General features: G+C 35.5%; 1 protein-coding gene across 8 annotated transcripts in view; it reads left to right on the plus strand.

Annotated features, from left to right (window-relative positions):
• Nucleotides 1-25,528, plus strand: part of MLLT10 (MLLT10 histone lysine methyltransferase DOT1L cofactor) — a 229,093-nt gene that overhangs the window by 85,612 nt on the left and 117,953 nt on the right. For 6 of the 8 annotated variants that reach the window (XM_075552468.1, XM_075552470.1, XM_075552471.1 and 3 more), the window contains 4 exons: nucleotides 9,082-9,191; nucleotides 19,820-19,923; nucleotides 22,685-22,778; nucleotides 24,618-24,713. In XM_075552468.1, the coding sequence (XP_075408583.1) occupies nucleotides 9,082-9,191; nucleotides 19,820-19,923; nucleotides 22,685-22,778; nucleotides 24,618-24,713 (404 nt within the window). Of the gene's footprint in view, nucleotides 1-9,081; nucleotides 9,192-16,512; nucleotides 16,567-19,819; nucleotides 19,924-22,684; nucleotides 22,779-24,617; nucleotides 24,714-25,528 lie in introns of those variants that run through there. The other 2 variants (XM_075552475.1, XM_075552469.1) reach the window with 2 other exon arrangements.

Consider the following 25,528-nt stretch of genomic DNA (forward strand, 5'->3'; position numbering starts at 1 on the left):
ACATCTGAAAAAAAAGTTACTAACATCAAAATCATCACTGAAATAGCGTATTAACCACATAGTCTCAGATAAAATAGTTTAAGTTTATATCAGAAACAAAACAGAGTGACCAAAACATAGAACCCGAAGACCTTTCTCAGTATTTAGATGTGTTCAACAGAGTGAGAAAGATTGAGACAGTGATAGTTGAAAGCAAGGACAAAAAAAAAAAAAAACCTTAAAGAAATTCTGGAAAATACTACAAGACTAAATTGACAAAAATTTTAAAGCCAGCCATTGAAATTTAGAAGACTTATACCAAGCTATTGGAGCAGATAATCCACGGAGAGGGTGAAGGAGTAGAATTGAATTCAGTAGGCCACACTAGTGAGCTTGTAGAGAAGTCCCTCGATACTAATCTACTAAAGGAATAATCAAAGAAAAGAACAACAAAAATAATGAAGGAAGCCTAAGATTTTTGTGGGACACAATCAAGAGCATTTGTTTGTGTGTAATTGGAATTCTAGAATAGGAAGACACTATTAAAGAAGGAAAAATAAGCCACAGAAAAAATTTAAGACTTGTAGAAAATTTCCCTAACATCATGAAAAGCTAGATATTTACATACAAAGTATTTAATAAACTCCATACACGACATACCCTGCAAGAAAATCACCAAATTTAACATAATCAAACTTTACAAAACCAAAGACAAGAACTGTAGCAGTTTCAGAAACACAAACAGTTAACTACAAATGATAACCACTAAAACTAATCTCTGATTTCTCAGCAGAAACCACAGAGGAAAGAAAGCAATAGGAAGACATGTACAAAACGGGGAAAGGAAAAAAAAAGTTGCCAACTGATAATCATATACCCAGGAAAACTGTCCCTCATATGTTATGCTAGAATCAGGACACTTGTCACTAAACAAAGGAATTTGTGAAAACCAGGTCAACCTTATAAGAAATACTAAAGGGACTTACGACAAGAGAACCAACCAACTGTGGTAGATAACAACCTTTGATTAACACACATGACAGCATCACCCATTAGTCAGTACAGATAGAAGTATCCAAATGTAAAACCTACAGCACTGAAAATAGGAAATCACAGGTATATGTGTATATATACATGACGTGTGTGTTTTCATATATATATATATATGTATCTGCAAAGGCAATTATAAGTAGAAGGAATTAGTGCAATTACAGGATTTCCAAATGGACAAGAAATCAAGTAGATTTCAAGGACTTCGGTGGATAGGGAAGATAGTATACAATAAAAGAGGTTGGCAAAAAAATGCTTGAGGCAAGGAAGGACTGACAGGAATAAAAGAATGAAAGCCACCAGCAGTAAATACTGTTAAATACACAGTCCTGCAATTATAATCATCAGCGAGTAGTTGGCCTGAATAGACACATGGCCTAAGCAACTGTGAGAGGGAGAATGTGTGTATACCAACATTTTTGTCTTTGTGTATACACTCATACACATACATTCTCTATGTATAGGTTTGACTGTGGATATTTGCATTTATCTATATATGTTTGTATATATTGGTTTGATGGAGAATATTTGCATATACCCATTTACCTATATATTTGCATATATATATTGGTTTGACCAAGGATATTTTGTACATGGGTATTTACCTTTGCTGCAACTGTACCCATGTATGTGGTGGTGCATACAGGGGACAGAATTATGAAGACTTCTTAGATATAACCAGTACGGTACCTTGGATCAATGAGCTGTTAAACCTGGGGACACAAGGCTCAATTGGTATAACATGTTCCACAGAGTCTATATTCTACTTTGATGAATAATGACAGATGTTTTAAAAGTTTGTGAGTGACAGTTTAAGGTACATCTGTTGGTTTGTCTGGTCAAAACTGGAAACATGTAAACAGTAGTTCAGCAAACTGATGGATCACTCTAACCACCCTGAGATCAGAAGAACTAGATGGTGTCTGGCTACCACTATCAACTACTCGGAAAAGGGATCACATTAGAATGTCCTCGATAGAGTGAGGAAAAGATGCTGAAGTAAACTAGAAATTTTGAAGGAAACTAGGTTTGGTAGGAAACTAGATTGGTGGATACCACAGGACTTTGATCTTGGATCACTTTTTGGGTCTGGTAATGAACTCCCATCTCTCATCTCTGATTCAGTTTCAGTCAGGTTTATAAGGAAAACAGCCATTCTAGGGAGACTAATCATTTGAGATCAGAAGGGTAACATTTATCTAAAGACAAAGCTCAGAAGGGTTAAGAATGAAGGAACAGAGAAAAGGTGGGATGGTTTATTAGTATATTGCGGGGATTACGGTGATTGATATGAAAACAATGTATATGAGTCGTTGAATGTAAAACTGTTACTTCATTTGCATCGGGGCTGTGACCCTGGCAACCCACACTGCTCTTTAAACGGTTTGGCTGCTCACAGCAAGATCCCATTATGTAGTTAAGTTGTGTTTGTTCATATCATGGGGAATTGCTAGGACTCTCACCTGTCAAACCAGAAAATCTTGATGAGGCAAAATTGGTATTAAACCTAATTAACATAGTGGACTCAGGCAGATTGTCTTTTTGTAATTGACTAACTTCAGCATAGTAGCATATTAGCCTCCAAATCAGTCCATGTTGTGTGGTGCTTCACAAGTTCTATCATTCTTTAATGATGTGTATGTACTATATGATTGTAAGTACTAAAGTTTATCAATTCCTCTACTGATGGTTCCATCTTCTTGCTATCGTGAATAGTGCTGCAATGCATATATCTGTTCATGCTGTTCCTTTTTTTCCCCCCTCTTTCCCTGTAGAGTGATTGGTTGGTATTTCTTTTCCCAATTGTTTGAGGAAGTGTCACATCCCTTTCCATGGTGGCTGTACTGTTTTTTACGGTCCCATCAGCATTGTATGAGAATTCTGTTCTCACCACATGCTCTCCAGAAATTGTTGTTGTTTTCAACTTTTCTAGCAATCCTTGCATTGTTTTGATTTGTATTTCTCTGATGGCTAGTGATGTGAGCATTTCTTTGTATATTTGTCAGATATCTAGATGTGTCATCTGTGGTTCTCTTACCATTTTAAAATTGGGCTATCCATATTTTTCTTGTTGAGGTGTTAAATTTTCCTATAGATTTTAGAGATTAGTCTCTTGTCTTGGATGTCTGCCAACCCTACTCCCCCCAGTCGCTTTTTACTGTTTGGTCAAGTCTTTAGATGCACCTAAATGTTACATCTTTAGGAGGCATCAACCTTCTATTTTTTCTTGTGTGGGGTTTTGATTCTGTTTGATAATGAATTTATGCAGTGTATTAGGACCCCTAATTTTGTCCCCCCCCTTTTTATTGATGATAATTTATGTTTTTAGGGTTTGCATTAATTAGGTCATTACTCCTTGAATTTGTTTTACTATATGGAGTGAGATGTGGGTCATATTTCATTCTCCTGTAAGTGGAAGCCCAATTTTATCAGCACTATTGGTTGAAGAGACTATCTCTTCCCTGTTTGATGGGTTTTGGTCCTTTTACAAAGTTAGTTGTCTGTAGGTAAATGTTTCTGGGTTCTCTGTTCTGTTTTCTATGTGTTTATCTTTGTATGAATACCAGGCTGCTTTGATTACTGTGGCTGCTATTCAGATTTTGAGGTTGGGAAATTAGAGTCCTTTTATTTTGTTATTTTAATCATTTTATTGGGGGGGGGGTTCATACAACTCAACACAATCCAAATATACATCCATTGTGTCAAGCACATTTGTACATTTGTTGCCATCATCATTCTCAAAACATGTACTTTCTGCTGGAGCCCTTGGTATTAGCTCATTTTTTTCCCTCCTTCCCGCTCCTCACTCTCTAGTGCACCCTTGATAATTTATAAATTATTATTATTTTGTCATATCGTACACTGTCCGACGTCTCCCTTCACCCACTTTTCTGTTGTCCATTCCCCCCGGGGAGGAGGTTGTATGTAGATCCTTGTAATCTGTTCCCCCTTTCCACTCTATCCTTCCTTCACCCTCCCAGTATCCCCACTCTCAGCACTGGTCCTAAAGGGATCATCTGTCCTGGATTCCCTGTGTTTCCAGCTCTTATCTGTACCAGTGTACACCCTCTGGTCTATCCAGATTTGTAAGGTAGAATTGGGATCATGATTTGGGTGGGGGGGTTTGCAGGCAAGGAAGCATTTAGGAACTAGAATAAAGTTTTATATTTCATCGTTGATACACTGCACCCCGAATGGCTTGCCTCCTCCCCACAAGCCTTCTGTAAGGGGATGTCCAGTTGCCTACAGATGGGTTTTGGGTTCACAATCTGCAATACCCCTCATTCACAATGATTTGATTTTTAAAAATCATTTTATTAGGGGCTTATACAACTCATCACAATCCATGCATACATGAATTGTGTAAAGCACATTTGTGCATTCATTGCCCTCATCATTTTCAAAACATTTGCTCTCCACCTAAGCCCCTGACACCAGCTCCTCATGCTTCTCCTCCCTCCGAACTTCCCCCACGAACCCTTGGTAATTTATAAATTATTATTTTGTCATAACTTGCACCATCTGACGTCTCCCTTCACCAACTCTTCTGTTGTCCATCCCCCAGGGAGGAGGTTATATGTAGATCCTTGTAATCGGTTCCTCTTCTCCAACTTACCTTCCCTCCATCCTCCCAGTTTCGCCACTTAACACCACTGATCCTGAAAGGATCATCTGCCCTGGATTCCGTTTCCAGTTCCTATCTGTACCAGTGTACATCTTCTGGATTTTTTGTTCTTTGATGATTCATAACTGATTCCTTCGGCACCTCGTGATCACACAGGCTGGTGCGCTTTTCCCCTGTAGGCTTTGTTGCTTGTGAGCTAGATGGCCACCTGTTTACCTTAAGACCTTAGGTGCTATGTCTTTTGATAGTCAGGCACCACAGCTTTCTTCACCACATTTGCTTATGCACCCGCTTTGTCTTTAGCTGTTGTGTTGGAAGGTGAGCATCATGGAATGCCAGTTTAAAAGAACAAAGTATTCTTGCCTTGAGGGAGTACTTGAGTGGAGGCCCAATGTCCATCTGCTACCATAATACTAAACCTATAAATATATGCACATAGATCTATTTCCCCATCATAGATAAATATATTTACATATGTACATGCCTTTATTTAGACCTCTATAAATAACCTTTGCCTCCTATTTCTTGCCTTTCATTTTCCTCTTGTCCCATTATCATGCTCAGCCTTCATTTGAGTTTTAGTCATTCCTCTCAGTTATATCGTCCTTGATCATGCCCTACCATCCTCCCACACCCTCCTCACCACCGATTGGGTGTTGTTCCCTTGTCCTGGGGTTTCTTAACACCACTTCCTTTCCCCCCACCTCCCTCTCTCCCATGTCCCCCCTGAACCATCAGTTCTGTTGTTTTCTCCTCCAGATTGTTCATCCAGCCTATCTCATTTAGACAGACCTGTGGAGATAATAACATGAGCAAAACAAAGCAACAAAACAACAACATAAAAGAAAAGCCTTTAGTTAGTTAAAGGACTGTTCTTTGGCCTTTAGGAGTGTTTTCCAGTTGAATCTGATGGGGTGCCAAGCCCTGATCCCAAAGTCTACTTTTGGTATTCCCTGGGGACTTCGTTGCTCTGTTCTGCTTGCGGTTCTGTTCCATGCCCTTAGTGTTTTGCCTCCCTGTGGTGGGATCAGATCAGGCGCAAATCCCTCACTGTGTTTCCAATGTTGTCCCCTGTAGGGCTATAGGTATTGTGCCTCATAGTGGGGCCGGCCATATGGTCTTCTCTGTGGATTGGCTTCTCTCAGCGGGACTATAGTCGTCAAGGCTTGGTATGCCAGAATATGTGCTCCACTCTCTCATCCGCCCCCTTCATTTGCTCCCGTGTGCTTTGATCAGACATGTCCCTCTCCCGGAGCTGCAGCTTCAGTGCTGTCCTCTGAAATGAATCTTCTGGGGGAAAGGGCAGGTCTCCATGTAGTTGGGATTGGGGCCGGCCCACAGGGAAGTTAAGAGTCCTTTGTTGTTACTCTTTAGTTTATTCCTTTACCTATCCTGATTCTGATCTGGATCAGAATTGTATTAAATGTATAGAACACACTGGAAAGATAAGACTTTCTGCGCCTGTAAAGATTGACAGACTTTGAAACCCCAGCGTGGTGGTGGTGGTTCTGTGCCCCCAAGGTTGCTAAGAGTCCAAATTCAGTGATAGGCATTTGCAGATAACTGTTTCCTATACAGCTATACCCCTTTGGACTTATTGATATCTTTTTAATACTTTTCAGTAACGTTATTATGAATATTCACTTATATGTCTTCTTGAGATTTTACTTTAAAAATTTGGATGGGGGAGATTTGTACAGGATCTGCAGGACCATTTGATAATTATTTAATTTTAGTAAGCCAATGTTTGCATAAATTATGTGCCCTTATATTTTTCACTTTTTCTTTATGTGTCATAGAAAAAACCTTTTTTGGGTAATGGTTCTTAATGGGAATCTTATTAGAGATAATTTCTTCTTTTATTTGCCCAATTGTTATTTTTGAAACTTGTCTCTGGTTCTTTTTGAAACTTGCATTTTTATTCCTTCGCTTTGTGTAGGTTTAGTAGTGTAGTTAAGTGTGGATTTGTGTTTTTCTCTTGGTGTTTGTTTTATAGTATTTCTTTTATGGCTTTCAGTAGCTTTCAGGTATTAGTTCAGATAATTCTTTGTGTAACTTTCACACATATTTCTGTGTGTGGTAGGTTTGTTTCCTGCATTAATCTTAATGAATGCTTCATTTTTTTTGTTCCTTTTTGTCCTGTCTGGATATTTTCTTCTTTCCTGCTTTGCTGTACATTCATTGTATTTTCATCCATTGTAAACATTTGCTAAAGTCACTCATTTCTTAATTTTGTTGTGTGTGTTTTAGCTTTTTAAACTGACTTAGTATAGTCTCCAGTTCTTTGCAGAAAATTCAGTATTGTCTTCAATGCCTTTGAATACAATTTACATAGTTATTTTAATACTTACATTTTATGACCCAAAGGAGCCATGCTTGTGCAAATAGTTAAGCTACTAGTCAGCCAGTAATTGAAATGCTGGTTCAGACCCAGCTAGTAGCTCTGCGGGGGGGGGGGGGAAAGACCCAAATCAAAGATGCTCTCTTGAAGATTATAACCTCAAAAACCCTTTGAAGTTGTTTGACTCGGTCATTGGGGTTGCTGAGTTCATACCAATAACTGCAGTATATAATGCTATTGTTGTTAGATGCTGTTGAGTTGGTTCCTACAGATGGTGAATCCACAAGGGAATAAAACACTACACAGTCATACACCATCCTTACAATGTGTCCATTGTTGCAGCCACTATCTTACATTAATCCAGCTTGTTATGGGTCTTCCTTTTTATTGTTGGCCTTTTATAGTAATATGCTGGTGTTTATTCATATGTTATTTGTCACGTGTTTGATGATTTTTATTGTACTGAAAATTATTTTAAATTGTAGAAATTATTTGTACCTCAATATAATTTTTTTTTCCTCCAGAGAGGACATGCATTTGCTTCTTTTTTCTTAGAGACTTTCGTAACTTAGAATTTCTTAATCCCATTTCAGTTGAATAGATGAAATCAAAGCCTAGGGTCCATGAGGGTTGATGAAATTTTAATTTACTCTTAATTATAACCTGTTGAATGGGTTGGGAAAGAGGGATGAGTTTTTCTTCTTTCTTTATCACTAGCCTTCTGACACTGTGAAAGTACTTTTTCCATCTACAGGGGGCACCTCCACAAAACTGGAATTTTATTTCAAAGCTACATATTTAAATTGTTTTGCCAAATAACCATAACACCTTCAAAGTACTTTCCATTACACTTAATAAATTTGTCAAATCTGTGACTCCATACTTTGGACACATTTTTCACACTCATCTGTTTGGATGGCTGACAGCAGCACCTCCCTCATTGTTTTTTCCTTTACCTCTTCTCTGCTATCAAATCGCTGTTCTTTCATGTTCCTCTTTATTCATGAAAACAAAAAGAAGTTGCATGGAACTAGGTCAGGTGAGTCAGGTGCATGGAGGAAGAGAGGCATGCTGTTTTTTGTGAAAAACTGGCATACTGAGATGGCTGCAAAACCAGTCCCCAGACCACAAATTGGGCCCTTTTTGTTGTACACTGTTCCGCGATCTTTTTAGAACCTTTAAATAGAAAGCTTGATTAATAATCTAATCTGGTGCAATGAACTCCAACTGCATTATCTCCCTCACATCAAAAAAACAAATGAGCATTAGGTTTTTTGAGATACCCCTTCATAAGCTGCTTCTTTGGGAATGGTCAGATGCCCTAGGGCAACAATAGACCTTTATCCCTTTCCATTTGGCCCAGTAACTCTTCACTATCACATCTCCTCTGTGATACTTTGACAGAAAAGGTAGCAGTAAAATGATAATTTTTATTCTAAAATAGTTTAAAGTAAAATAGTGAAAATGAGTCCTGCTTGGTACAGTAAAGGAGCAGCAAAAATGAGGAAGACCTTCGACAAGATGGATTCGCACTGTGGCTCAGCGTGGGGTTCAAACCTAAGAACAGTTGTGAAGATGGCACAGACTGGGCAGTGTCTGATTCTGTTGTACACAGGGTTGCTATGAGCTGGCACTGACTTGACAGCACCTAACAACAACAATTACAAAATAGTAATAAAAAAAGTAATCTTAAAGTGAGTATTTTAAAAATAATATTGACTTAGAACCTATATTAAAAGTAAATTATTCACACTTAAAGTATTGTGTTATATTTTAATTTGGTTCTTTGAAGTAGTTTAGATTATTTCATCTGGCATAAGAACAGCGATTCCTGGCTTCTGAATTTAAAAAGTATTTCCCTTTATTTATAGTACTGTGTGTAATTACTGGAGAGATTATTAAGAACAAAATTGATAGTGGTTTGACTATTCTGCAGTGGAAGTAAAGGTTAGTTACGGGAATTTGTTATATTCTTTTGTGCTTGCTTAAAGGCATTTAAAGACTCATCTGAGTAAGTTAATGAACTTATTTTTCTTTGAAAAAGTTTCATTGAGCACTAAATTACTTTATCTTTATTCATTTTTAGGTTGGGCTCATGTGGTTTGTGCCCTGTATATTCCAGAAGTCCAATTTGCCAATGTTTCTACAATGGAACCAATTGTTTTACAGTCTGTTCCACACGATCGTTACAATAAGGTAGAGTGGGCATTATTTTCTTATTGCTTGAATTTAATATTCTTATTTTTTAAAAAACATTTTATTAGGGGCTCCTACATCGCTTTAATTTTCTTATTTTAAAAAGTGAGTATAGATAAATTTTAAAAAACTTTTTTTTATAAAATGTCACTTACAGAATGTTCTTTATAAAAGAAATGTTATTTTCACCCCCAAGATAGCATTTATGTTGACGTATTTTAAATTTGTAGCTAATATATTAGCTTTTCCCATCTCGGTCTTGATTTAGTAAAGATAAATAAGGGAGTTTAAAAAATGTTCATAGAAAAACTCCCTTTTAGACCAATTTTTTTCCCGAGCTTTTTGAAGCTCCCTTGTACATCTGTATCTCAATTACTGATATGGTCAGATTCCAAGGACAGATTGTCATATAAAAATGGAGGTGTTTTTCCCACTCCTTTTGCCAGATCATTTGTCTGTTTTTAAAAAATTTATAAAATATTTTCATGGAAATAAAAATAGCTGAGATTTAGCTGATGTTCATATCACTGTCACAAGGTCGGTTATGGATTACTCCTGTGTGGAGGAGGAGGCTTGGAGGAGGCTAAGTGGATAAAACCAGACGTGTAACTGAACTTTCTATAGCTTAACTATGTCACCTTTCCTCCGTGCTGGGTCTCAGAGCACTGTTTGCACTTTTGCAAGCCTGCACTGCTGTCAGGCCAGATCATTGAGGTAGACAGCTTCTGTGGAGGGTGACAGGACCGCCGGTGATGTTCACCTGCTCCACTGTAGGAGAGGACATAAAGGCATCAAACTGGAATACATTTCTTCCAAACACTCTTCTCTACTTCCTCTTTCTTTCCTCCCTTCCAACCTCAAAGCAATTGTGAGCTGTTGGGTCTCTATTCACTTGGGTGCTAGAACTACAGCACAGGTACCCACTCGTTTGTTGCTGCCTGCATGTCTGCTTAAAGGCAGTGGCCATGCACCAGGAAGAGGCCACTTTGCCAGCAGTAGGACGAAGTTAAGGGCTATGAGTAGTGTGATCCAGCTTCCCAGAGGCCACCTGGAGAACCCTCTCTCTGAGAGGGAATGTTGCACAGTTGTTGCCAAGCAGGCCCGCTGCCTTGCTAATCTCAAAATAGTTGAATAATAGTTTTTAAAATTATTCTTGTAAATACTAGAATGTAAAGAACAAAATCGTCCATAAGTGAGGAGCAAGTGTATTGATTTTACCTCATCAGCATCACAATCTTATAATGTATTTAAATGATCCATTAGCCATAGATATACTTCCATACATACGTTTATGTCAAACTCTTTCTCTACCGTAACGTGTAAACACATTCTTAGTACTTTGAGATAATTTCCAGCAAGGTTTCAGAAACAGTACAAAGAGCTTTCCCTTCACTAAGTTACTAAGAGTAATTTATATATAATGTTATATATGAGGGAACTTCAAAAAGTTCATGAGAAAATTCATTATCTTCTTCATTTTATTTTTTCATGAAGTTCTTGAAGCGCCTTATATGTGTATCAGTGTGTATAGACATCTATGAGGCAGCTTCAAATATTTTGTGGAAAAATGGAATTGTGAAAGACAATGGAAATTTTTTATATACTTTTGAAGACCTTTTTCATTAATCTTTTTAATATAGTTCTCACCCTTTAATTGAAATTACCTTTTGAGTAATCTCTATATTGAAGACATTGGTTTCACAGCCATTTTAAAAAACAAAAGCTTGAGAATTTAGAAAAGTATATGATGAAAACGATCTTAAAACACATCACTTAGACCCTTGTACATTTTTTTCTGTGAAATTTTGCATGGACTGTATAAATTTAAAATAATTGAATCATATTGTTTTTATACTGTTTATGTGTTTTTAAAACTTAACTTGAACATCTTTTTTCTTCAAATTATATTTCTTTTAATGGCTCTAAAAACCAAATCCACTTGTAGCTGCCTCAAAGTGACCCTGCAGGACAGAGTAGAATTGCTCAAGATAAGAGTTTCCAAGTTTTAAACCTTTTGGGAAGCAGTTAGCTGCATTTTTCTCCCACAGAGTGGATGGGTGGGTTCAACCCTACTCACTTTAATTCCATTATCTCACAGAATTCCTTTTTATCCGATACCTAGTGTTAATGAGTAACAGTAGGCTAATTAAGCAGTCCCTCATCGAAGGGCCCAATTCGGTGTGTCATATGCAGTACAAATCAATAAAACTTCTGCATAACAACTTAAGAACACTGGGGTGGCTTTAATATACTTGAATCATGAATGAATGAGATTGCTTATTCTGTATCTTGTTGAAAGAACTGCAGGACTGATAAAGAATAACCTTTGGTATTTTCATGAAAAACAAAAACAAAAAACCAAACAACAAAAAAACAGTGTCTGGCAAGGTTAAGTATTTTAACTCTGTTTTAAAGTTAATTTTTGTTAATTGAGTTGCATTTTCCCTCGCTTTTCTTTTTTATTTAGGTGTTCGTTTTTGTTAAGAGAGATTGTTTTGTCCTACATATGCTCATGTATATTTTTGCTCCATAATTTCTCTTTGAACTTTGTGTATGGTTTTTGTTGTTATTTTGGTATGTTAACATGGATGGATGTATTTTATTTCTTTCAAAATCTTTTGAAGGATTTTGTCACGTCACAATCTTTATTGTAATGTGTAAACACATTCTTAGTACTTTTGAGATATTTTTCAATTTACAGAAAAGTTTCAGAAACAGTACAGAGAACGTTTCCTTCACTAAGCTACTGAGAATAATTTGCCAATATAATACTTTGTCACCCTGAATACTTTTAGTGTGTGTTTCCGATAAAGAATAACATTTTCTCACATAACAAAAATGGAACCACCAAAATCGGGAAATCAACACCAGTCAGTTATTTCCATTTAGACCACAGGTTTCATGTATGTTTCCCCAATTTTCCCAGTAATATCTCTCATGGCAGAAAGATGATAAGTTGCCTCACCTATTTAGCCTATTTTTAATCTTGTATTCTTTCTTTAACTTTTAAGTTATTTTAATTCTTGTGAAAATTATTGGTTAATTATCTTGAAGTTTTGTCTGATAATTTCTTTTTCTTTTTTTTTAGCTTTATTGGGGGCTTGTACAACTCATATCACAATCCATATATACATCTATTGTGTCAAGTACATTTGTTGCCATCATCATTCTCAAAGCATTTTCTTTCTACTTGAGCCCCTGGTATCAGCTCCTCATTTTCCCCCTCCTGCCCCCCTACTCCTCCTTTCTTTCTGAACTCTTGATAATTTATGAATTATTATTTTTTTCATGTCTTACATGGTCCGATACAAATTGACATGTTTTTGGCAGAAATATAGAAGTAATGCTATCTTCTCACTGCATCCTATCAGCTGGTTCATAATTTCAGTTTTTATATTATTGGTGATGTTAGCTTGATCTCTTGGTGCCATCTGTAAGGTTTATTCAGTTATTTCCCCCTTAACAAGGCAGTAAGATTAAAAAAAAAAAAAGCCCCACACATTTTATTGAGGGCTCGCTCGTACAATTCTTATTATAACCCATATCTATATCAGTTGTATAAAGCACATTTGTACATTCGTTACCCTCATCCTCAGAGCATTTGTTCTCGACGTAAGACTCTGTCATCAGCTCCTTATTTTTCTTCCTCCCTCATGAACCCTTGATAATTTAGAAATTATTATTATGTTGTTGTATCTTATACGGTCCGATGTCTCCTTTCACCCACCTTTGTGTTGTCTGTTCCCCAGGGAGAAAGTTTTATGTAGATTCCTGTAATCTGTTTCCCCTCTGTACCCCACCCCCCTTCCACCCTCCCCATTTGCCACTCACCCTGAAGGGATCATCTGTCCTGGATTCCTTGTGTTTCCAGTTCCTATTGGTACCAGTGTACATCCTCTGGTCTAACCAGATTTGTAGGGTAGAATTGGGATCATGATGGTAGGGGTGGGGGTGGGGGTGGGAGGAAGCATTTAAGAACTAGAGGAAAGTTGTATGTTTCATTGTTACACTGTACCCTGACTGGCTCCTCTCCTCCCCAGGATCCTTCCATAGCTTTTTTTTTTTTTAATAAGAAACACTTTGTTTATAAATATCCTGCCCCTCATTAGACTTACACATTAATTTTAGTATCAAATGATGATTTTTAGCTTAATTTTTATATTACTAAGCATTTATTAATTAATTGATGACAAATACTGCTTTTGTAATTCTAATTGTTTTTTCATTTATGAGTTTTTAATCCACTATCAGTAAAAACTTTTTCTGTTACCCACATATGTGTATTAGTTTGAACATTCAGATGCTGTTTTATTTTCATGGTTCATAGTTCAGTAAATATTTTATTGTGACCCTCAGATTATTTTACGTGTGCCTTGTAGAGCGCTTCACACTTTCCTATCACTTACTCTGTGAGCACTCCTGAGCAACAAGGTGTTTGTTCTAGGCTCATCTCGTGTATTTCTGCCCTCGTCTTGGAGTCACCATTTTTGTAAGGATCCCTGGTTCCTTTTAGTAGAGTGGTATAATTGGGGTATTGTTGTCCCCAGACCCTCCGAGTGGACTAGACAATTCTATATGTGTATATACATGTATATACATACAAAGATAGGAACATATACACATACCTATATGTATCTTCTGTATCTATATGAGGGGTGTCAATAAGTATTATTCCTAAGGTTCTAGTTCTTATATGCACAAGCTTATTCTAAACGAAATGTTCTTTAAGTCTGTCTGTGTAATTTGTGAATATTAGTAAACAGGGCTTCTCAGTAGTAAATAAACTTGTCATAGTTTCATTAGGGAATCTTCTAAAGAAAGTCCACTGAAAACAGTGACTTCCAAAGAGATCTGCTGGGCCAGTTAATTTCAAAGTAGAGAGGTTAGTTCAAATCTATGGTGGCTGTTTTTTTTTGGGAGAACCCAAAGGTTTATCTTGATAGATTTTCTCAAAGAACACACGATTGTGAGTGTTTGTAAAGAAGGTTTAAGAAAATGGAAAGTGCGTTGGTGAGAAAAGGGCTAAATTTAGCACTACTTTTTAAAGTTGCCCTTAGATTTTTTTTTTTACCAAAATACATGAAAATCTCCACTGCTGTTGGAAAATAACTGTGTTAATTTCTTTACAAATTGCTTTTTCCTTATTGAAAGTACTGAAGTATTTAAGGAAGTACTGGAAATTTGAAAGTGTAAAGTGTTGTTTGGCTTTTCTTAACCAGACATACTCACTTGGTGCTTTCATCTTTATGCAAATAGGCCTAACAGCCTTTTTATTTGTAACACCATTGTTCAAATGTATTCTAGTGTATTTACTTATACTTTTATAAATTATAATTTTATTCTCAATGTAGCATATTTAAAATGAATTTTAAGTAATGTTCAAAATTCAAATATACAAAACAACATGAACTTCGTGTATGCATCATCCAGCTTCAAAATAAAAACTAAGCCAATATTTTGAGACACCCACGTTTGCCATCTTTGCATTTTGAATTAGATCCCCATTATACCCTTTGATTAGTACATATTTTAATAAGTACTTCTCAAAAAATGCTCTATTTAGCCAAAATACCATTATTACACTTAAAACAACACACACATTCTAGTTCCTCAATGTCATTAAATTCACCTATCAGTGTTCAAAATTGATTCACTGTTTTAAAAAAGATCTAAAAAAAATCTTAAGTTCTTAATAAAAATTAGCTTCCTATTTATCTTTATTTCTCTTTCACATTCCGTCACTTATTTTGTTTTACAGCTCTCTCTCTCTCTCTCTCTCTTTGAGAAACCAGGTTATTGCCCCTATAAAGCATCTCACAGTCCTGATTCTGTTGAGTGTAACTTCATATTGTAGTTTAGAATGTTTTTCTATCCCTTGTATTTTTCTTAAATGATAGTTAGATTAAAGCAAGTTTTGACAAACTTTTTTTTTTTTTTTTTTTAATGGCTAGGCAGTGAGTATTTTTTGGCACGGGCTCAGGTAGTCTCTTTGGAAACGGTTCAGCTCTGCTCTTGCAAAAGCTGTCAGTCACATGCTCTAGTAACACCTCATCCGTAAAGACAGCTGTTAGGTTGTGGGGATGGAGATGTTTTCAGTTTAATGTTCTCATTATTTGTAGCAATACTGTATATGGTGTTATTTTCTTTGATCAGGTAGCAAATATGCTTCCGATTAACTGGTTATCACTCTTTATGTGATGTCAACTATAAGTCAGTACACGATTCATTATTTCTTTAGGGATTGCAAAATACCCATATACTCGTGGATAAGCTGAGTGTTCCAGCATATTTTTAATGCAGATTTGGGGCGGCTTATAACTCAAGTATATAAAGTACCAATTTATTGTTTCCTCATTTATTATTATTATTATTTTTCTTCATTTATTAGCCAAATATTCTCTATATAGATCTTTTTCTTGTCTATTCTATTACCCAGTGGTACTCTTCCTATAGGAAGGCAGTATAAAATGCTTGATTTTTCAAATTTCCCACTTTAAAAATAATAATTTTATTCTCTCTACTATAAATCACTTGGTTAATTTTGAAAATATTATGAACTTGAGTTTAAACTTGTTAAATGTGTTTAAGCAAATTGACATTCTCATTATTGATTCTTACATTGCCTATCTTTTAGCCAGTTGACTACCTCTTCAAGGTTGACCTGGCTTCTGAGTTATTTTACATATGTTTGTCCATTTGATATTGTTATGCTGTTACGCTTTTAAAGAATGTTTTAAAAATTGGGGCAGGCATGCATGTACACATAATTTTTGTTGATTGACCATTTAAAAAATAATTTTGTTGTTGAGAATGTATACAATAGAGCATACACCAATTTAACAGTTTCAGCATGTACAACTCAGTGACATTGATTACATTCTTCTAGCTGTGCAAACCTACTCTTTCTCTTGAGTTGTTCTTCCTAAACAAAATTTACTGCCCCATAAATTTCCTGTCTAATTTTTTGAGTAGCTGTTATCTATTTGATCCCATATAGAAAGACCTATAGACAGGCATCTTCACTAGTTAAGCTAATGTGTTGTTTTGTTTTAAGGTTTCAAGGGATATTTTTTGGTTAAGATATTTCATAGCAATAATTTCAGGGATTCTTCCAGTTTTCCATATGAGAATTTGAACTTCTGTTCTGCTTTTCCCCCCATTTGTTCAGGATTTTTCTCTAGAATCTGATGAAAATGCTCAGTTAGGATAACCAGGCACCATCCAGGTAGTTGTTCATGGAGACAATTAACCATTCATTGCATTCCCTCCTATTTATAACTCTCCTTCTTCCTCTGTTGTTCCAGGCAAACACTCGTGCTTTGGATGGCTGTTTGCAAGCTTTTAAGACCCCAGGCACTACGCAACGAACTAGGAGGTAGAACAGACACATTAAACGTGTTATTAGGCCACTTAATTAGGATGTCCCATGAAACATGACCTTAAATCTCTCAAAACAAAGAACTGAGTCCCCTGAAGTATGTGGTTGTTCATAAACAGCCTCAGCAGCTATATGTAAAAATCAGACCAAAACATTGGGTGGATCACTTTTCTAAATATTTCTACCGTAGAACTTTTGCTCATTCAACTTTTTATAAGAATATGACTTAGTGTCAGGAATCACATTAATTGGTTGTATGATCCTATCCTTAATGCAATTCTTTGATCACTGTAAATCACAACTTCACAAGCAGTAAGTCCTTTCCTTTGCCCTGTACCCATGGTAACTCCAGAAATTTTAGGTCTCTATACATTTTCCTATTCTTTTTTTTCTTGTTTTTTTTTTTAGATACGTGAAATCATAAAATATTTGTCCTTTTGTGATTGACTTATTTTGCTTAGCATAATGTCTTGAAGCTCTGTCTATATTTTGTTTATCGAGATTTCATTTCTCTATTTCATATATACACACACAGATGCACACGTGCACGCACACATATTTTAGCCATTCATCCACTGTCTGTTTACTTACCTTCAGGTTCACTTATTCTTTGCTCAGTCTGATCCTGAGCCATCCAAAACATTCCTTATCTTTAATAACATGTTTACTTGTCTCCCCCTTGCATTTCTATTTAGCAACAACAAAAAATCCTGTCGATAGAAATTCCATCTACCTTTTGTGTTAGTTCCTTCAACATTTTAATCTTATTATATTACAGTAATTGATAGTTCCAACATGAGACTAATTTTTAATTCATTTTCTCTTCATTGCTCTGTCTCCTGACAGTGAATTATTTTTAGTGTGCTTTCTAGTTTTTTTATTGTATGTCAGACTGAACAGTACAGGCGAGGCAGACAAAGACTGTGCAGCCAGCTCGTTTGCTTAGAGAGATGTTCTGGCCCACAGGCTGCAGCTCTCAAACCAGGGTTGCCCAGTGTAACTAGGGTGGCTTGCTCACTGGAGGAAGAAGCACCTCGTTCAGGCATTTAAGGTTCAGTTTGGTTTTTCCTTTGAATTAGCTAACAAGCACTTCAGCTTAAAGGTACCTCCCCGCCCCAAAAGCACACAGCAGAGAATTGGTGATCTACTTTAGAAAGGTGTGTTGGAAAAACTGTTAAGTCAGAAAAGCAAGTAACAACATGTTAGGCAGTTCGGTTAGGAGTTAGGGTTTGTGTTCAGAATGTTTGTTTAACCATCATCATTCAGTGTTAGCTGTTCAGTTGTATTCTTCTCCATACTACTTTTGCCCTTCTTTCTAGTGTTGTTTGTTCTGTTTGTTTTTTGATGGTGGGGCTTAAATTGTTTTAGTCTAGCCTCTGTACAGACCTACGTTCTATCTGTAGACGGTCTTGTGAATCAGAAAGCTTAAAACCTCTCACGCATGCCCGAATACTTCTTGGAGTGATGGTACAAATCCTGGGCTCTGGAATTTTTCCTGCCCCTTCCTCAGTGCTGAAAGATTTTTTTTCAAAACCTTCTTTGTCAAACTTTAATGGGTTTTTACTGATGCTTTGGAGGGAGAAAGATGGTACATTTTACTCCTGTAAAGAGTCGGTCTCAAACCCACAGGGTCAGTTCTTCCTTGCCCTATAAGATTGCTATGAGTTGGCAGCCACTTGATGACGAGGAATTTTTTGGAGGGATTTGTTGGCATTCCCTCAGTGTTTAAGGCTTTTGAGACAATGATCTTGATAAAGAGGACTTCACAGCTGTCCCTCAGTGGTACTCGATATCCTGCATGCCAGTAACTCCCAAGGAAGATTCTGTTGTTTAAAAATTATTCCTTCAGTTTTCCCCATGAATTCCCTGTGAAAATCCATGGAAAAGATCCTGAGTAAATTTGAACTGCTGTGGCTCTCTGTGGTTTTATGCTATCTCAGCAACCCGTAATTAAGACTTAAGCATTTGGCTCCAATTTTAACGGATTTCATCTTAGCTGCCTGCATGGGAAGTGTTGCTTTCCCCTATGTCCTGCTATTGATAGTTAGATAGTCTGAGCATTGAATGATAGTAACTCCTTAGTGAGGGGTGTGCATCGCCCCTGCTTCCAGGTTAATTAAAAATGCTACTGTTTCATTCTATTCCTCTTATTTTTAATCTTCTTGATGATTTGTAGCTGAAATATACATTTGTTTGGCTCTTTTAAAAAATTTGAACAGATATGTTCTTGTTCAGAGTACTCAGGCCTTTTTTTTGTATATGGAACTCTTACTTACCCTTTAGAGATATAAAGTGACTTTTGTAACTCAAGTACTAATTTTTCGACAGGAGAGTTGAAATAATTCATTCATGTGGATAATAGATTTATTTAGGACCAAGCTATAGTCACAGTTTTGAAAATAATTTGTTTAGTTAATGTATCATCTAATTATTTATACTCTTAATATGCATTTTTATATATTCAGTCATGATAATTTTTTATTGTAGTAAAAATACACAAAATATTTGCTAATGTAAAATTTTCTGCAAGTGTCGTGACATTGCAATCTTTGTGTGCAAACATTAACTGATAATTTTATTCACTATACGCTGGTACTCACAGGTGTCCAGTTATGTAATGTAATTCAGTCTTTTTATCTCATGAAGAGAGATTGTTTTGAGTTATTAAAGTTATTAAAAGGTAGTACTGTCAATCGACTATTTTCACCTTGGAAGTCTTTGTTGACCTGTACCTTTTAGGGGCATCTCTGACCTATTTATTAGCTTAAATGTGTTTTATTTTGCCCCAACATATTAGGTTAGCAGCGCTGAATGACTGCCCTTGTGGAATGCTTAATGATTTTTTTGTGCATAGTTGGAAATGCTCTTAGATACTATGTATTCGAGTAGAGAGGGAAGAATACAACTTCATTTTGACACCCTTACAGGAGTCAGTTGAATATCGATCAGGACGTTTTAAAGGAGATATTGACAGATTATATTTAGGCTGCTGGATTTAGAGCTTCTATGAATATTCTCCTTAACAGACAAGTTTTTGAGTCTAACTAAGACAGTGTCATCGTAAATATTACTAGCACTATGACCTATATGTTGTTTATGTTTTCATGCTTATAAAAATTAGATTGTCAGGAGGAGAAAAAAATTCATTGATGCCATGGTTAGATGGAAAACTTTACTTTGACTTTTAAAGTTGACTAAAATTCATAATAAGTACTTGTTTTTTCTTGTTTTTTAAATTCGCTACTATAAGACTTGCTACATTTGTGATGAACAAGGAAGAGAAAGCAAAGCGGCCACTGGTGCTTGCATGACATGTAATAAACATGGATGTCGACAGGCTTTCCATGTAACGTGGTAAGTACATTATGATATTGTCCAAAAATGAAATTGGTGAATACCTCATAAACTGACGATTTAATTGAATACTAAGAAAATATCATGGAGGCAACATTGGACCTCCTCTGGCTCCACAAAAGAGAAAGAGAGTCCAATTCTGCACAACCAAGATCAGTTGCCACAGGCTGAAATCAGACTTGTCTGCACCCCATATCTTTCTGTACCCTATTCTGATAGCAACCAGTTCCTCATGGCATTCTCTTTCTCTGCTGGGTTAAACAATTCATTGAAGTAGCCACAAAGAAACAACTCATAGACAATGTTCATAAGAGAAGCTAACAGGTTACCACCGCCAAGATCAGAAATCATTAAATGATAAAGTCTTTGGAACACCTGTCTCTTTTGGTCCCTAGCTCCTCAGCCATTCAGTTCCCTGGCCTCTTCTTTGTCCTGTGCACTGACCATTGCTCTGCTTCACAGTATTATGATCTCTGGTGTCCATGCTGCAGCTTTGGGCACTTCAGATAGGGATCTCATACGTGCTCCATTTGTGGCTGTTGCTTCTCGACGGTCCTGGCATTTTCTCTGTTCTTGCTTCAGAGACGGCCTTCTTATTTAGAAAGGAAGGCTGAAACTGACCAGTCCTCAAGTTAGAGTTCTCCAAACCACCAATCATTTGTTAGAAGTTAAAAGACAAATAGATGGAAGAGCTATATTTCAGTGATTGCACTTCACCGTAGATATGCAGATATTTACAGTAAATTTCATTGGAATCATTTTTTTATGTTCAGATTTACTTATTTATAATAATGGTTTAAATTATTGGGTGTCTTTATCAGGGTGGATTTGCAGTATATGCACACAGGTTCTAATTTCTTATTCTCTGTAACCTTTGATTTGGTGTTAGGCTTAATTGAGCTGATGTCGGTAAATTGCTTATTTGATTAAGTTGAACAGGTAAATAGGTTTTTTTTTGAGTATAAATTAAGTACTAATTTTTTAATTTTGGTGTGTTAAAAGAGCTCATTAGCAATATAAATTTTAGTGCCTTGTGGTGGGGATTTTTTAGGGTAATATTTTAATTCTATTTCTTGCATTGTTTTTTTAAAATTTTTTAATTTTTTTTATTTTAACAATTTATTGGGGCTCATACAATTCTTTTCACAGTTCATACATATACATACATCAATTGTATAAAGCACATCTGTACAGTCTTTGCCCTAATCATTTTTTTCTCTTTTCTTCTTTTACATTTTATTAGGGACTCATACAACTCTTACCACAATCCATACATATACATACATCAATTGTATAAAACACATCCATACATTCCTTCCATTGTTTTTTACTGAAAAACACAACTTATATTTATCTTGCCTCTTATGTTACTTGATTGCTTCTTGGGTGAATGGATTTTTTTCTTCTACCAGCATGTAATCTGCATCTGTAAAATAAATATTCCTTTAGAGTTTATAATTTTAGAGGCATTGCCTTTTAAAAATCTTTATGTATAATATAGATCTTAAAAGTAAAAAGTCATATTCATTAGAGGGCAGGGGCAGACTTATTTTAAAGAACAGACTGCCTCCAAGTTAGTTCTCAGTCATAGAGCTACTATTGGACAAGTTAGAACTGCCCCCTTGGGCAGTAATCCTTATAGTATCCAAGGCTCTATTGCCTATGGAAACAGATTCCCCACATCTTTCTTCCATGGAGTGGCGATTGGTTTTGAATCATCACTCTTAGCCACAGTGCCATCAGGATGTCTCAAAGAAATTAAAAGACTTTTGGTTAGCATAAAATAAATACAATTACTCATCCTCAATAAACACGATTGAAGAGTGTACTTTAAGCCAGGAATGAGAGGGCAAGGCAGGAAGTGTTGCTTCAAAATCATAGAAATATTTATTGAACAACACAAATAAAAATGTGAGGCTACAATTTCTCAGCATATCCTGATCTAGGTCTATACATTTCTGAAGGTGGCGTTTCCATCTCTCTAACTCCTGCTCCAAAGAATTCCGCGTTTTAAAAATGTGTACCATGTCAAAACACTTGCGTTCTTTTGAACTGTTGAGTTTCAGGGATAAAAAGAAATCTGAAGGGACAGGATCCAGGACAGTAGAGTAGATGGAGTAAGGTTTCCCAACAAAATTTCGACAGACAGCCCTTGCTACCCTCAAAGAATAAGCAAGGTATACATTCATGATAGGAAAAAATGCCTCTGCCAGTCTCCTTTTACTTCACCAGTGTGGTTTTCAATCTTAGGAAAGCTTCCAATAAGCCCGCATGCTCTGTGAAGATTACCCTTTGGAATTCCCCTCCCAGAGTTGCCTCGCAGTTAGCTGGCACAGCAGATGCCCTCAAAAGGCCAATGGTGGACCGACCTCTCCTCCGCTTTTTGATGGTATTCTAATGAAACTAAGAGATCATATTCCTACAAGAATTTGTCTGAATCCATCCACTGACTACAAGACATGTTTAAACATATTTTTCTTTGGAATGAACCAGTCGTGTGTGAATTAGAACCTTAGTAATAATACTTTCTGGGGAAAAAAGGATAAAAGTACTTTCTGGTTTAACCCTTGTATATGATGGCTTTAAAGAAGTAAAGGTGCGAGTTTGAGTGAGATACATTTTGTCACATTATTTAAATATCCTTTTTATCATCGACAATAGATTTTATCTTACCTGACATGCATGTAAGTCAATTTCATGTGTTCATATATACTCTGGTTTGAATTTTTATTAATATAATATATGTGGCTTTTATTTTCAGTGCTCAATTTGCTGGACTACTTTGTGAAGAAGAGGGTAATGGTGCAGATAATGTCCAGTACTGTGGCTACTGTAAATACCATTTTAGTAAACTGGTAAGAATTTGCCTTGAATTTAATATGAAAATGATGATGATCTTGACAATAGAATGATCCTGTTTTATTAAAAAAGCCTAAATAGCAACTGCTTTTCCCTTGATTTTTGCTGGAGATTAACTTGGCTCAGTAAGTTTTTTATTTAGAAATTAAAGCATCTAGTAGGTTAAAAAAGTTGGTTTACTAGAGTCCATTTGTAAATGTGAGTATTTTAAGACAATACTTTAAACAGTTTACAGTAAATGTGTAGGTAAACTTTTGTGAAGAAAATGAATTTGGATAGAACTCTACATACTGCATTTTTCAGTTAATTTAAAAATAAATCATTTTACTAAGACATGGTTTCAGTTATATTTTTGATTACTGATTATATTTTGTGATTGTCACTTGTGTGTCTTAATTTTTTACTTCATTTTTATTACCCACCTTACTATGTATTTATTAAATAATAAAACAAATCAGGCTACTCTAACTTGATTAAAGACCTTAAGAAAAAAATATTTTAAAATTTGGGATTCCCCCCCCCCCCTAATTTGGTCAGTATTTGGTTTCATAAGCAAGGCATGGGTGATTGAGTTAGTAACATTTGATTGTTGTTATATAGTTGTATCCGTGTTCTTTTGAATGATCAGTATTTTAATGTTCAAACTGTCTAATTTTCAGCTTCAATATGATTTTGCACTCTAAAGGTTTAAGGCTTCTTTGTTTTTCTTGAGAGTTTTTTTCCTTCCCTTTTCTTATGAATGATGCTGGTTGCCTCCTTAGCCTGTCCTCCCCTATCTCCCTCTTTCCTGCCTGTAAAAAGAAAGAAAAAAAGAATTACAGGCCCATTCTCATGAAATGAGCTGCTCATATCTCCAACATTCTGCTTCATGCATATGAAATACTTAGGATTTTGTGTGTTTGCTAAAGACTCATTTTTTTAACTGACAAAGAATACTATAGTGTTTTCAGAGAGGTTTTGTGACTTTTAAGACTGAACAATTTGCTGCGTGAATGTTAAAAACCTATTGAAATGATCATTTTGTAATTGAGTGGAGATGATATAGATAAACTAGAGAAATAATGAAATAGATTTCAAGTTGTTCAAATAGAACTTTCTCATTGCTAGTCATTGATGCGCTTTTATCCCATTTGCTGGTTTCAGTAAAAAGAATATGATAATAGGATTGTTAAACTCAACATTCGCATGATAATTTGAATGTTTCTTATTAAATCAATTGGTTGCTATACCACCATTTTTAAGCACTCCAAATATTCTCATCATCATATTTTTATATGATGTTATAAGGATGGTGCAATGCTTTTTAGTAATGCTTTGTTAAATGCATGAGTCTATTACTGACACTTTTAATTTATTGCTTAACGAACTGCAAAAAGACCAGTTTTTAGAAAACTGCATACCCTTAATACTAAAAATAAGAGATTTAAAAGCCTGTTTGCTTTTTCTAGTGGCATGAAGTAACTTCAAATGTTTTTTTTTTTTTTTCTATTCTGGTACTATCCTTCTTCAAGATGGTATTCTCTTTGGTGGAAACTTACTGTTTTTAAGCTGATAATGAAACAATAGTCCCTTATTTGAAAATAGGGATCTATTTGCATACATTTCAATTGATGTACAAAAATGACAATGTTAAATTAGACTTAGATTTAATTCTATGTATTAGATAATATTTGAATGTTATCTAAACTAGATTACATAGATTGAAGTCGTGAGAATATTTTTCTTTAGTAAGGAATTTTAAAATACTTCACATTAATTGGTTTAAACCTAACAAAAAAATTCTGTAAAGATTTTTATATACATATACATATATGTATATATATTTTCTTTTTTAGAAAAAGAGCAAACGGGGATCTAATAGGTCATATGATCAAAGTTTAAGTGATTCTTCCTCTCACTCTCAGGATAAGCATCATGAGAAAGAGAAAAAAGTAAGTGGATTTGTTGTTGCTAAATATGTAGCACATCTACTTGATAGGTTTTTAATTTTTTTGGTCAAAATTTAGTTTTAGGTAGGTGAATAGAAACACTGAAAAATAGATAAATTGCAGCTTTATATCATGGAGTATTAAGTCAAGGTTAAATAGGTTAAAGAATGCCATATTTATGAATATGGATCTACCTATTTCAACGAAAAATATGAAACACAATTTGAAAGATTGAGATTTCTTGCATGTGTTGCTGCGATCATCTTCGAAAATTCTTAATGACTTTGCAATAATGGTTTATTTGCTATATACCGTATATACTTGTGTATAAGCCAAGTTTTCCAGCACATTTAATCAGCTTTTTTGTGGTAAAATTAGGTGCCTCAGCTGATATTTGGGTCGGCTTATATTCTAGTATATGTGGTATTAACTAGTTACTTCACATGTAAGTAAATATCTCATCATCTTTTTCTTTATAATAGAAGTTTGGAAGTTCTTTTTATTTTTCAAGCCTTTGCTGTATTAATTTTTCTAATGGGAAAATGTTACACCATTTGTAGAGAATATTTTTTCTTTTAATTCAAAACATTAAAAGCTTGCTTAAATACTAATCTGTCTTCTTACTTGCCTGTTTTCTGCTTACATTTTTATTTATACTAAGGAATATGATTAGGTTTTCATAAGCTTGGGGTACTGTAGAATCACATCATGCTTTAACAACATATTGATAGTGTAGGAGAAGGATACTACTGTGAAGTGATTTTGAAGATTCAAAGAATATCATCTTCCAATAAGCAAGGTTATTCTTATAAATAGTT

This window comes from Tenrec ecaudatus, chromosome 6 (assembly GCF_050624435.1).
Source record: "Tenrec ecaudatus isolate mTenEca1 chromosome 6, mTenEca1.hap1, whole genome shotgun sequence".
Lineage (NCBI taxonomy): Eukaryota > Metazoa > Chordata > Mammalia > Afrosoricida > Tenrecidae > Tenrec > Tenrec ecaudatus.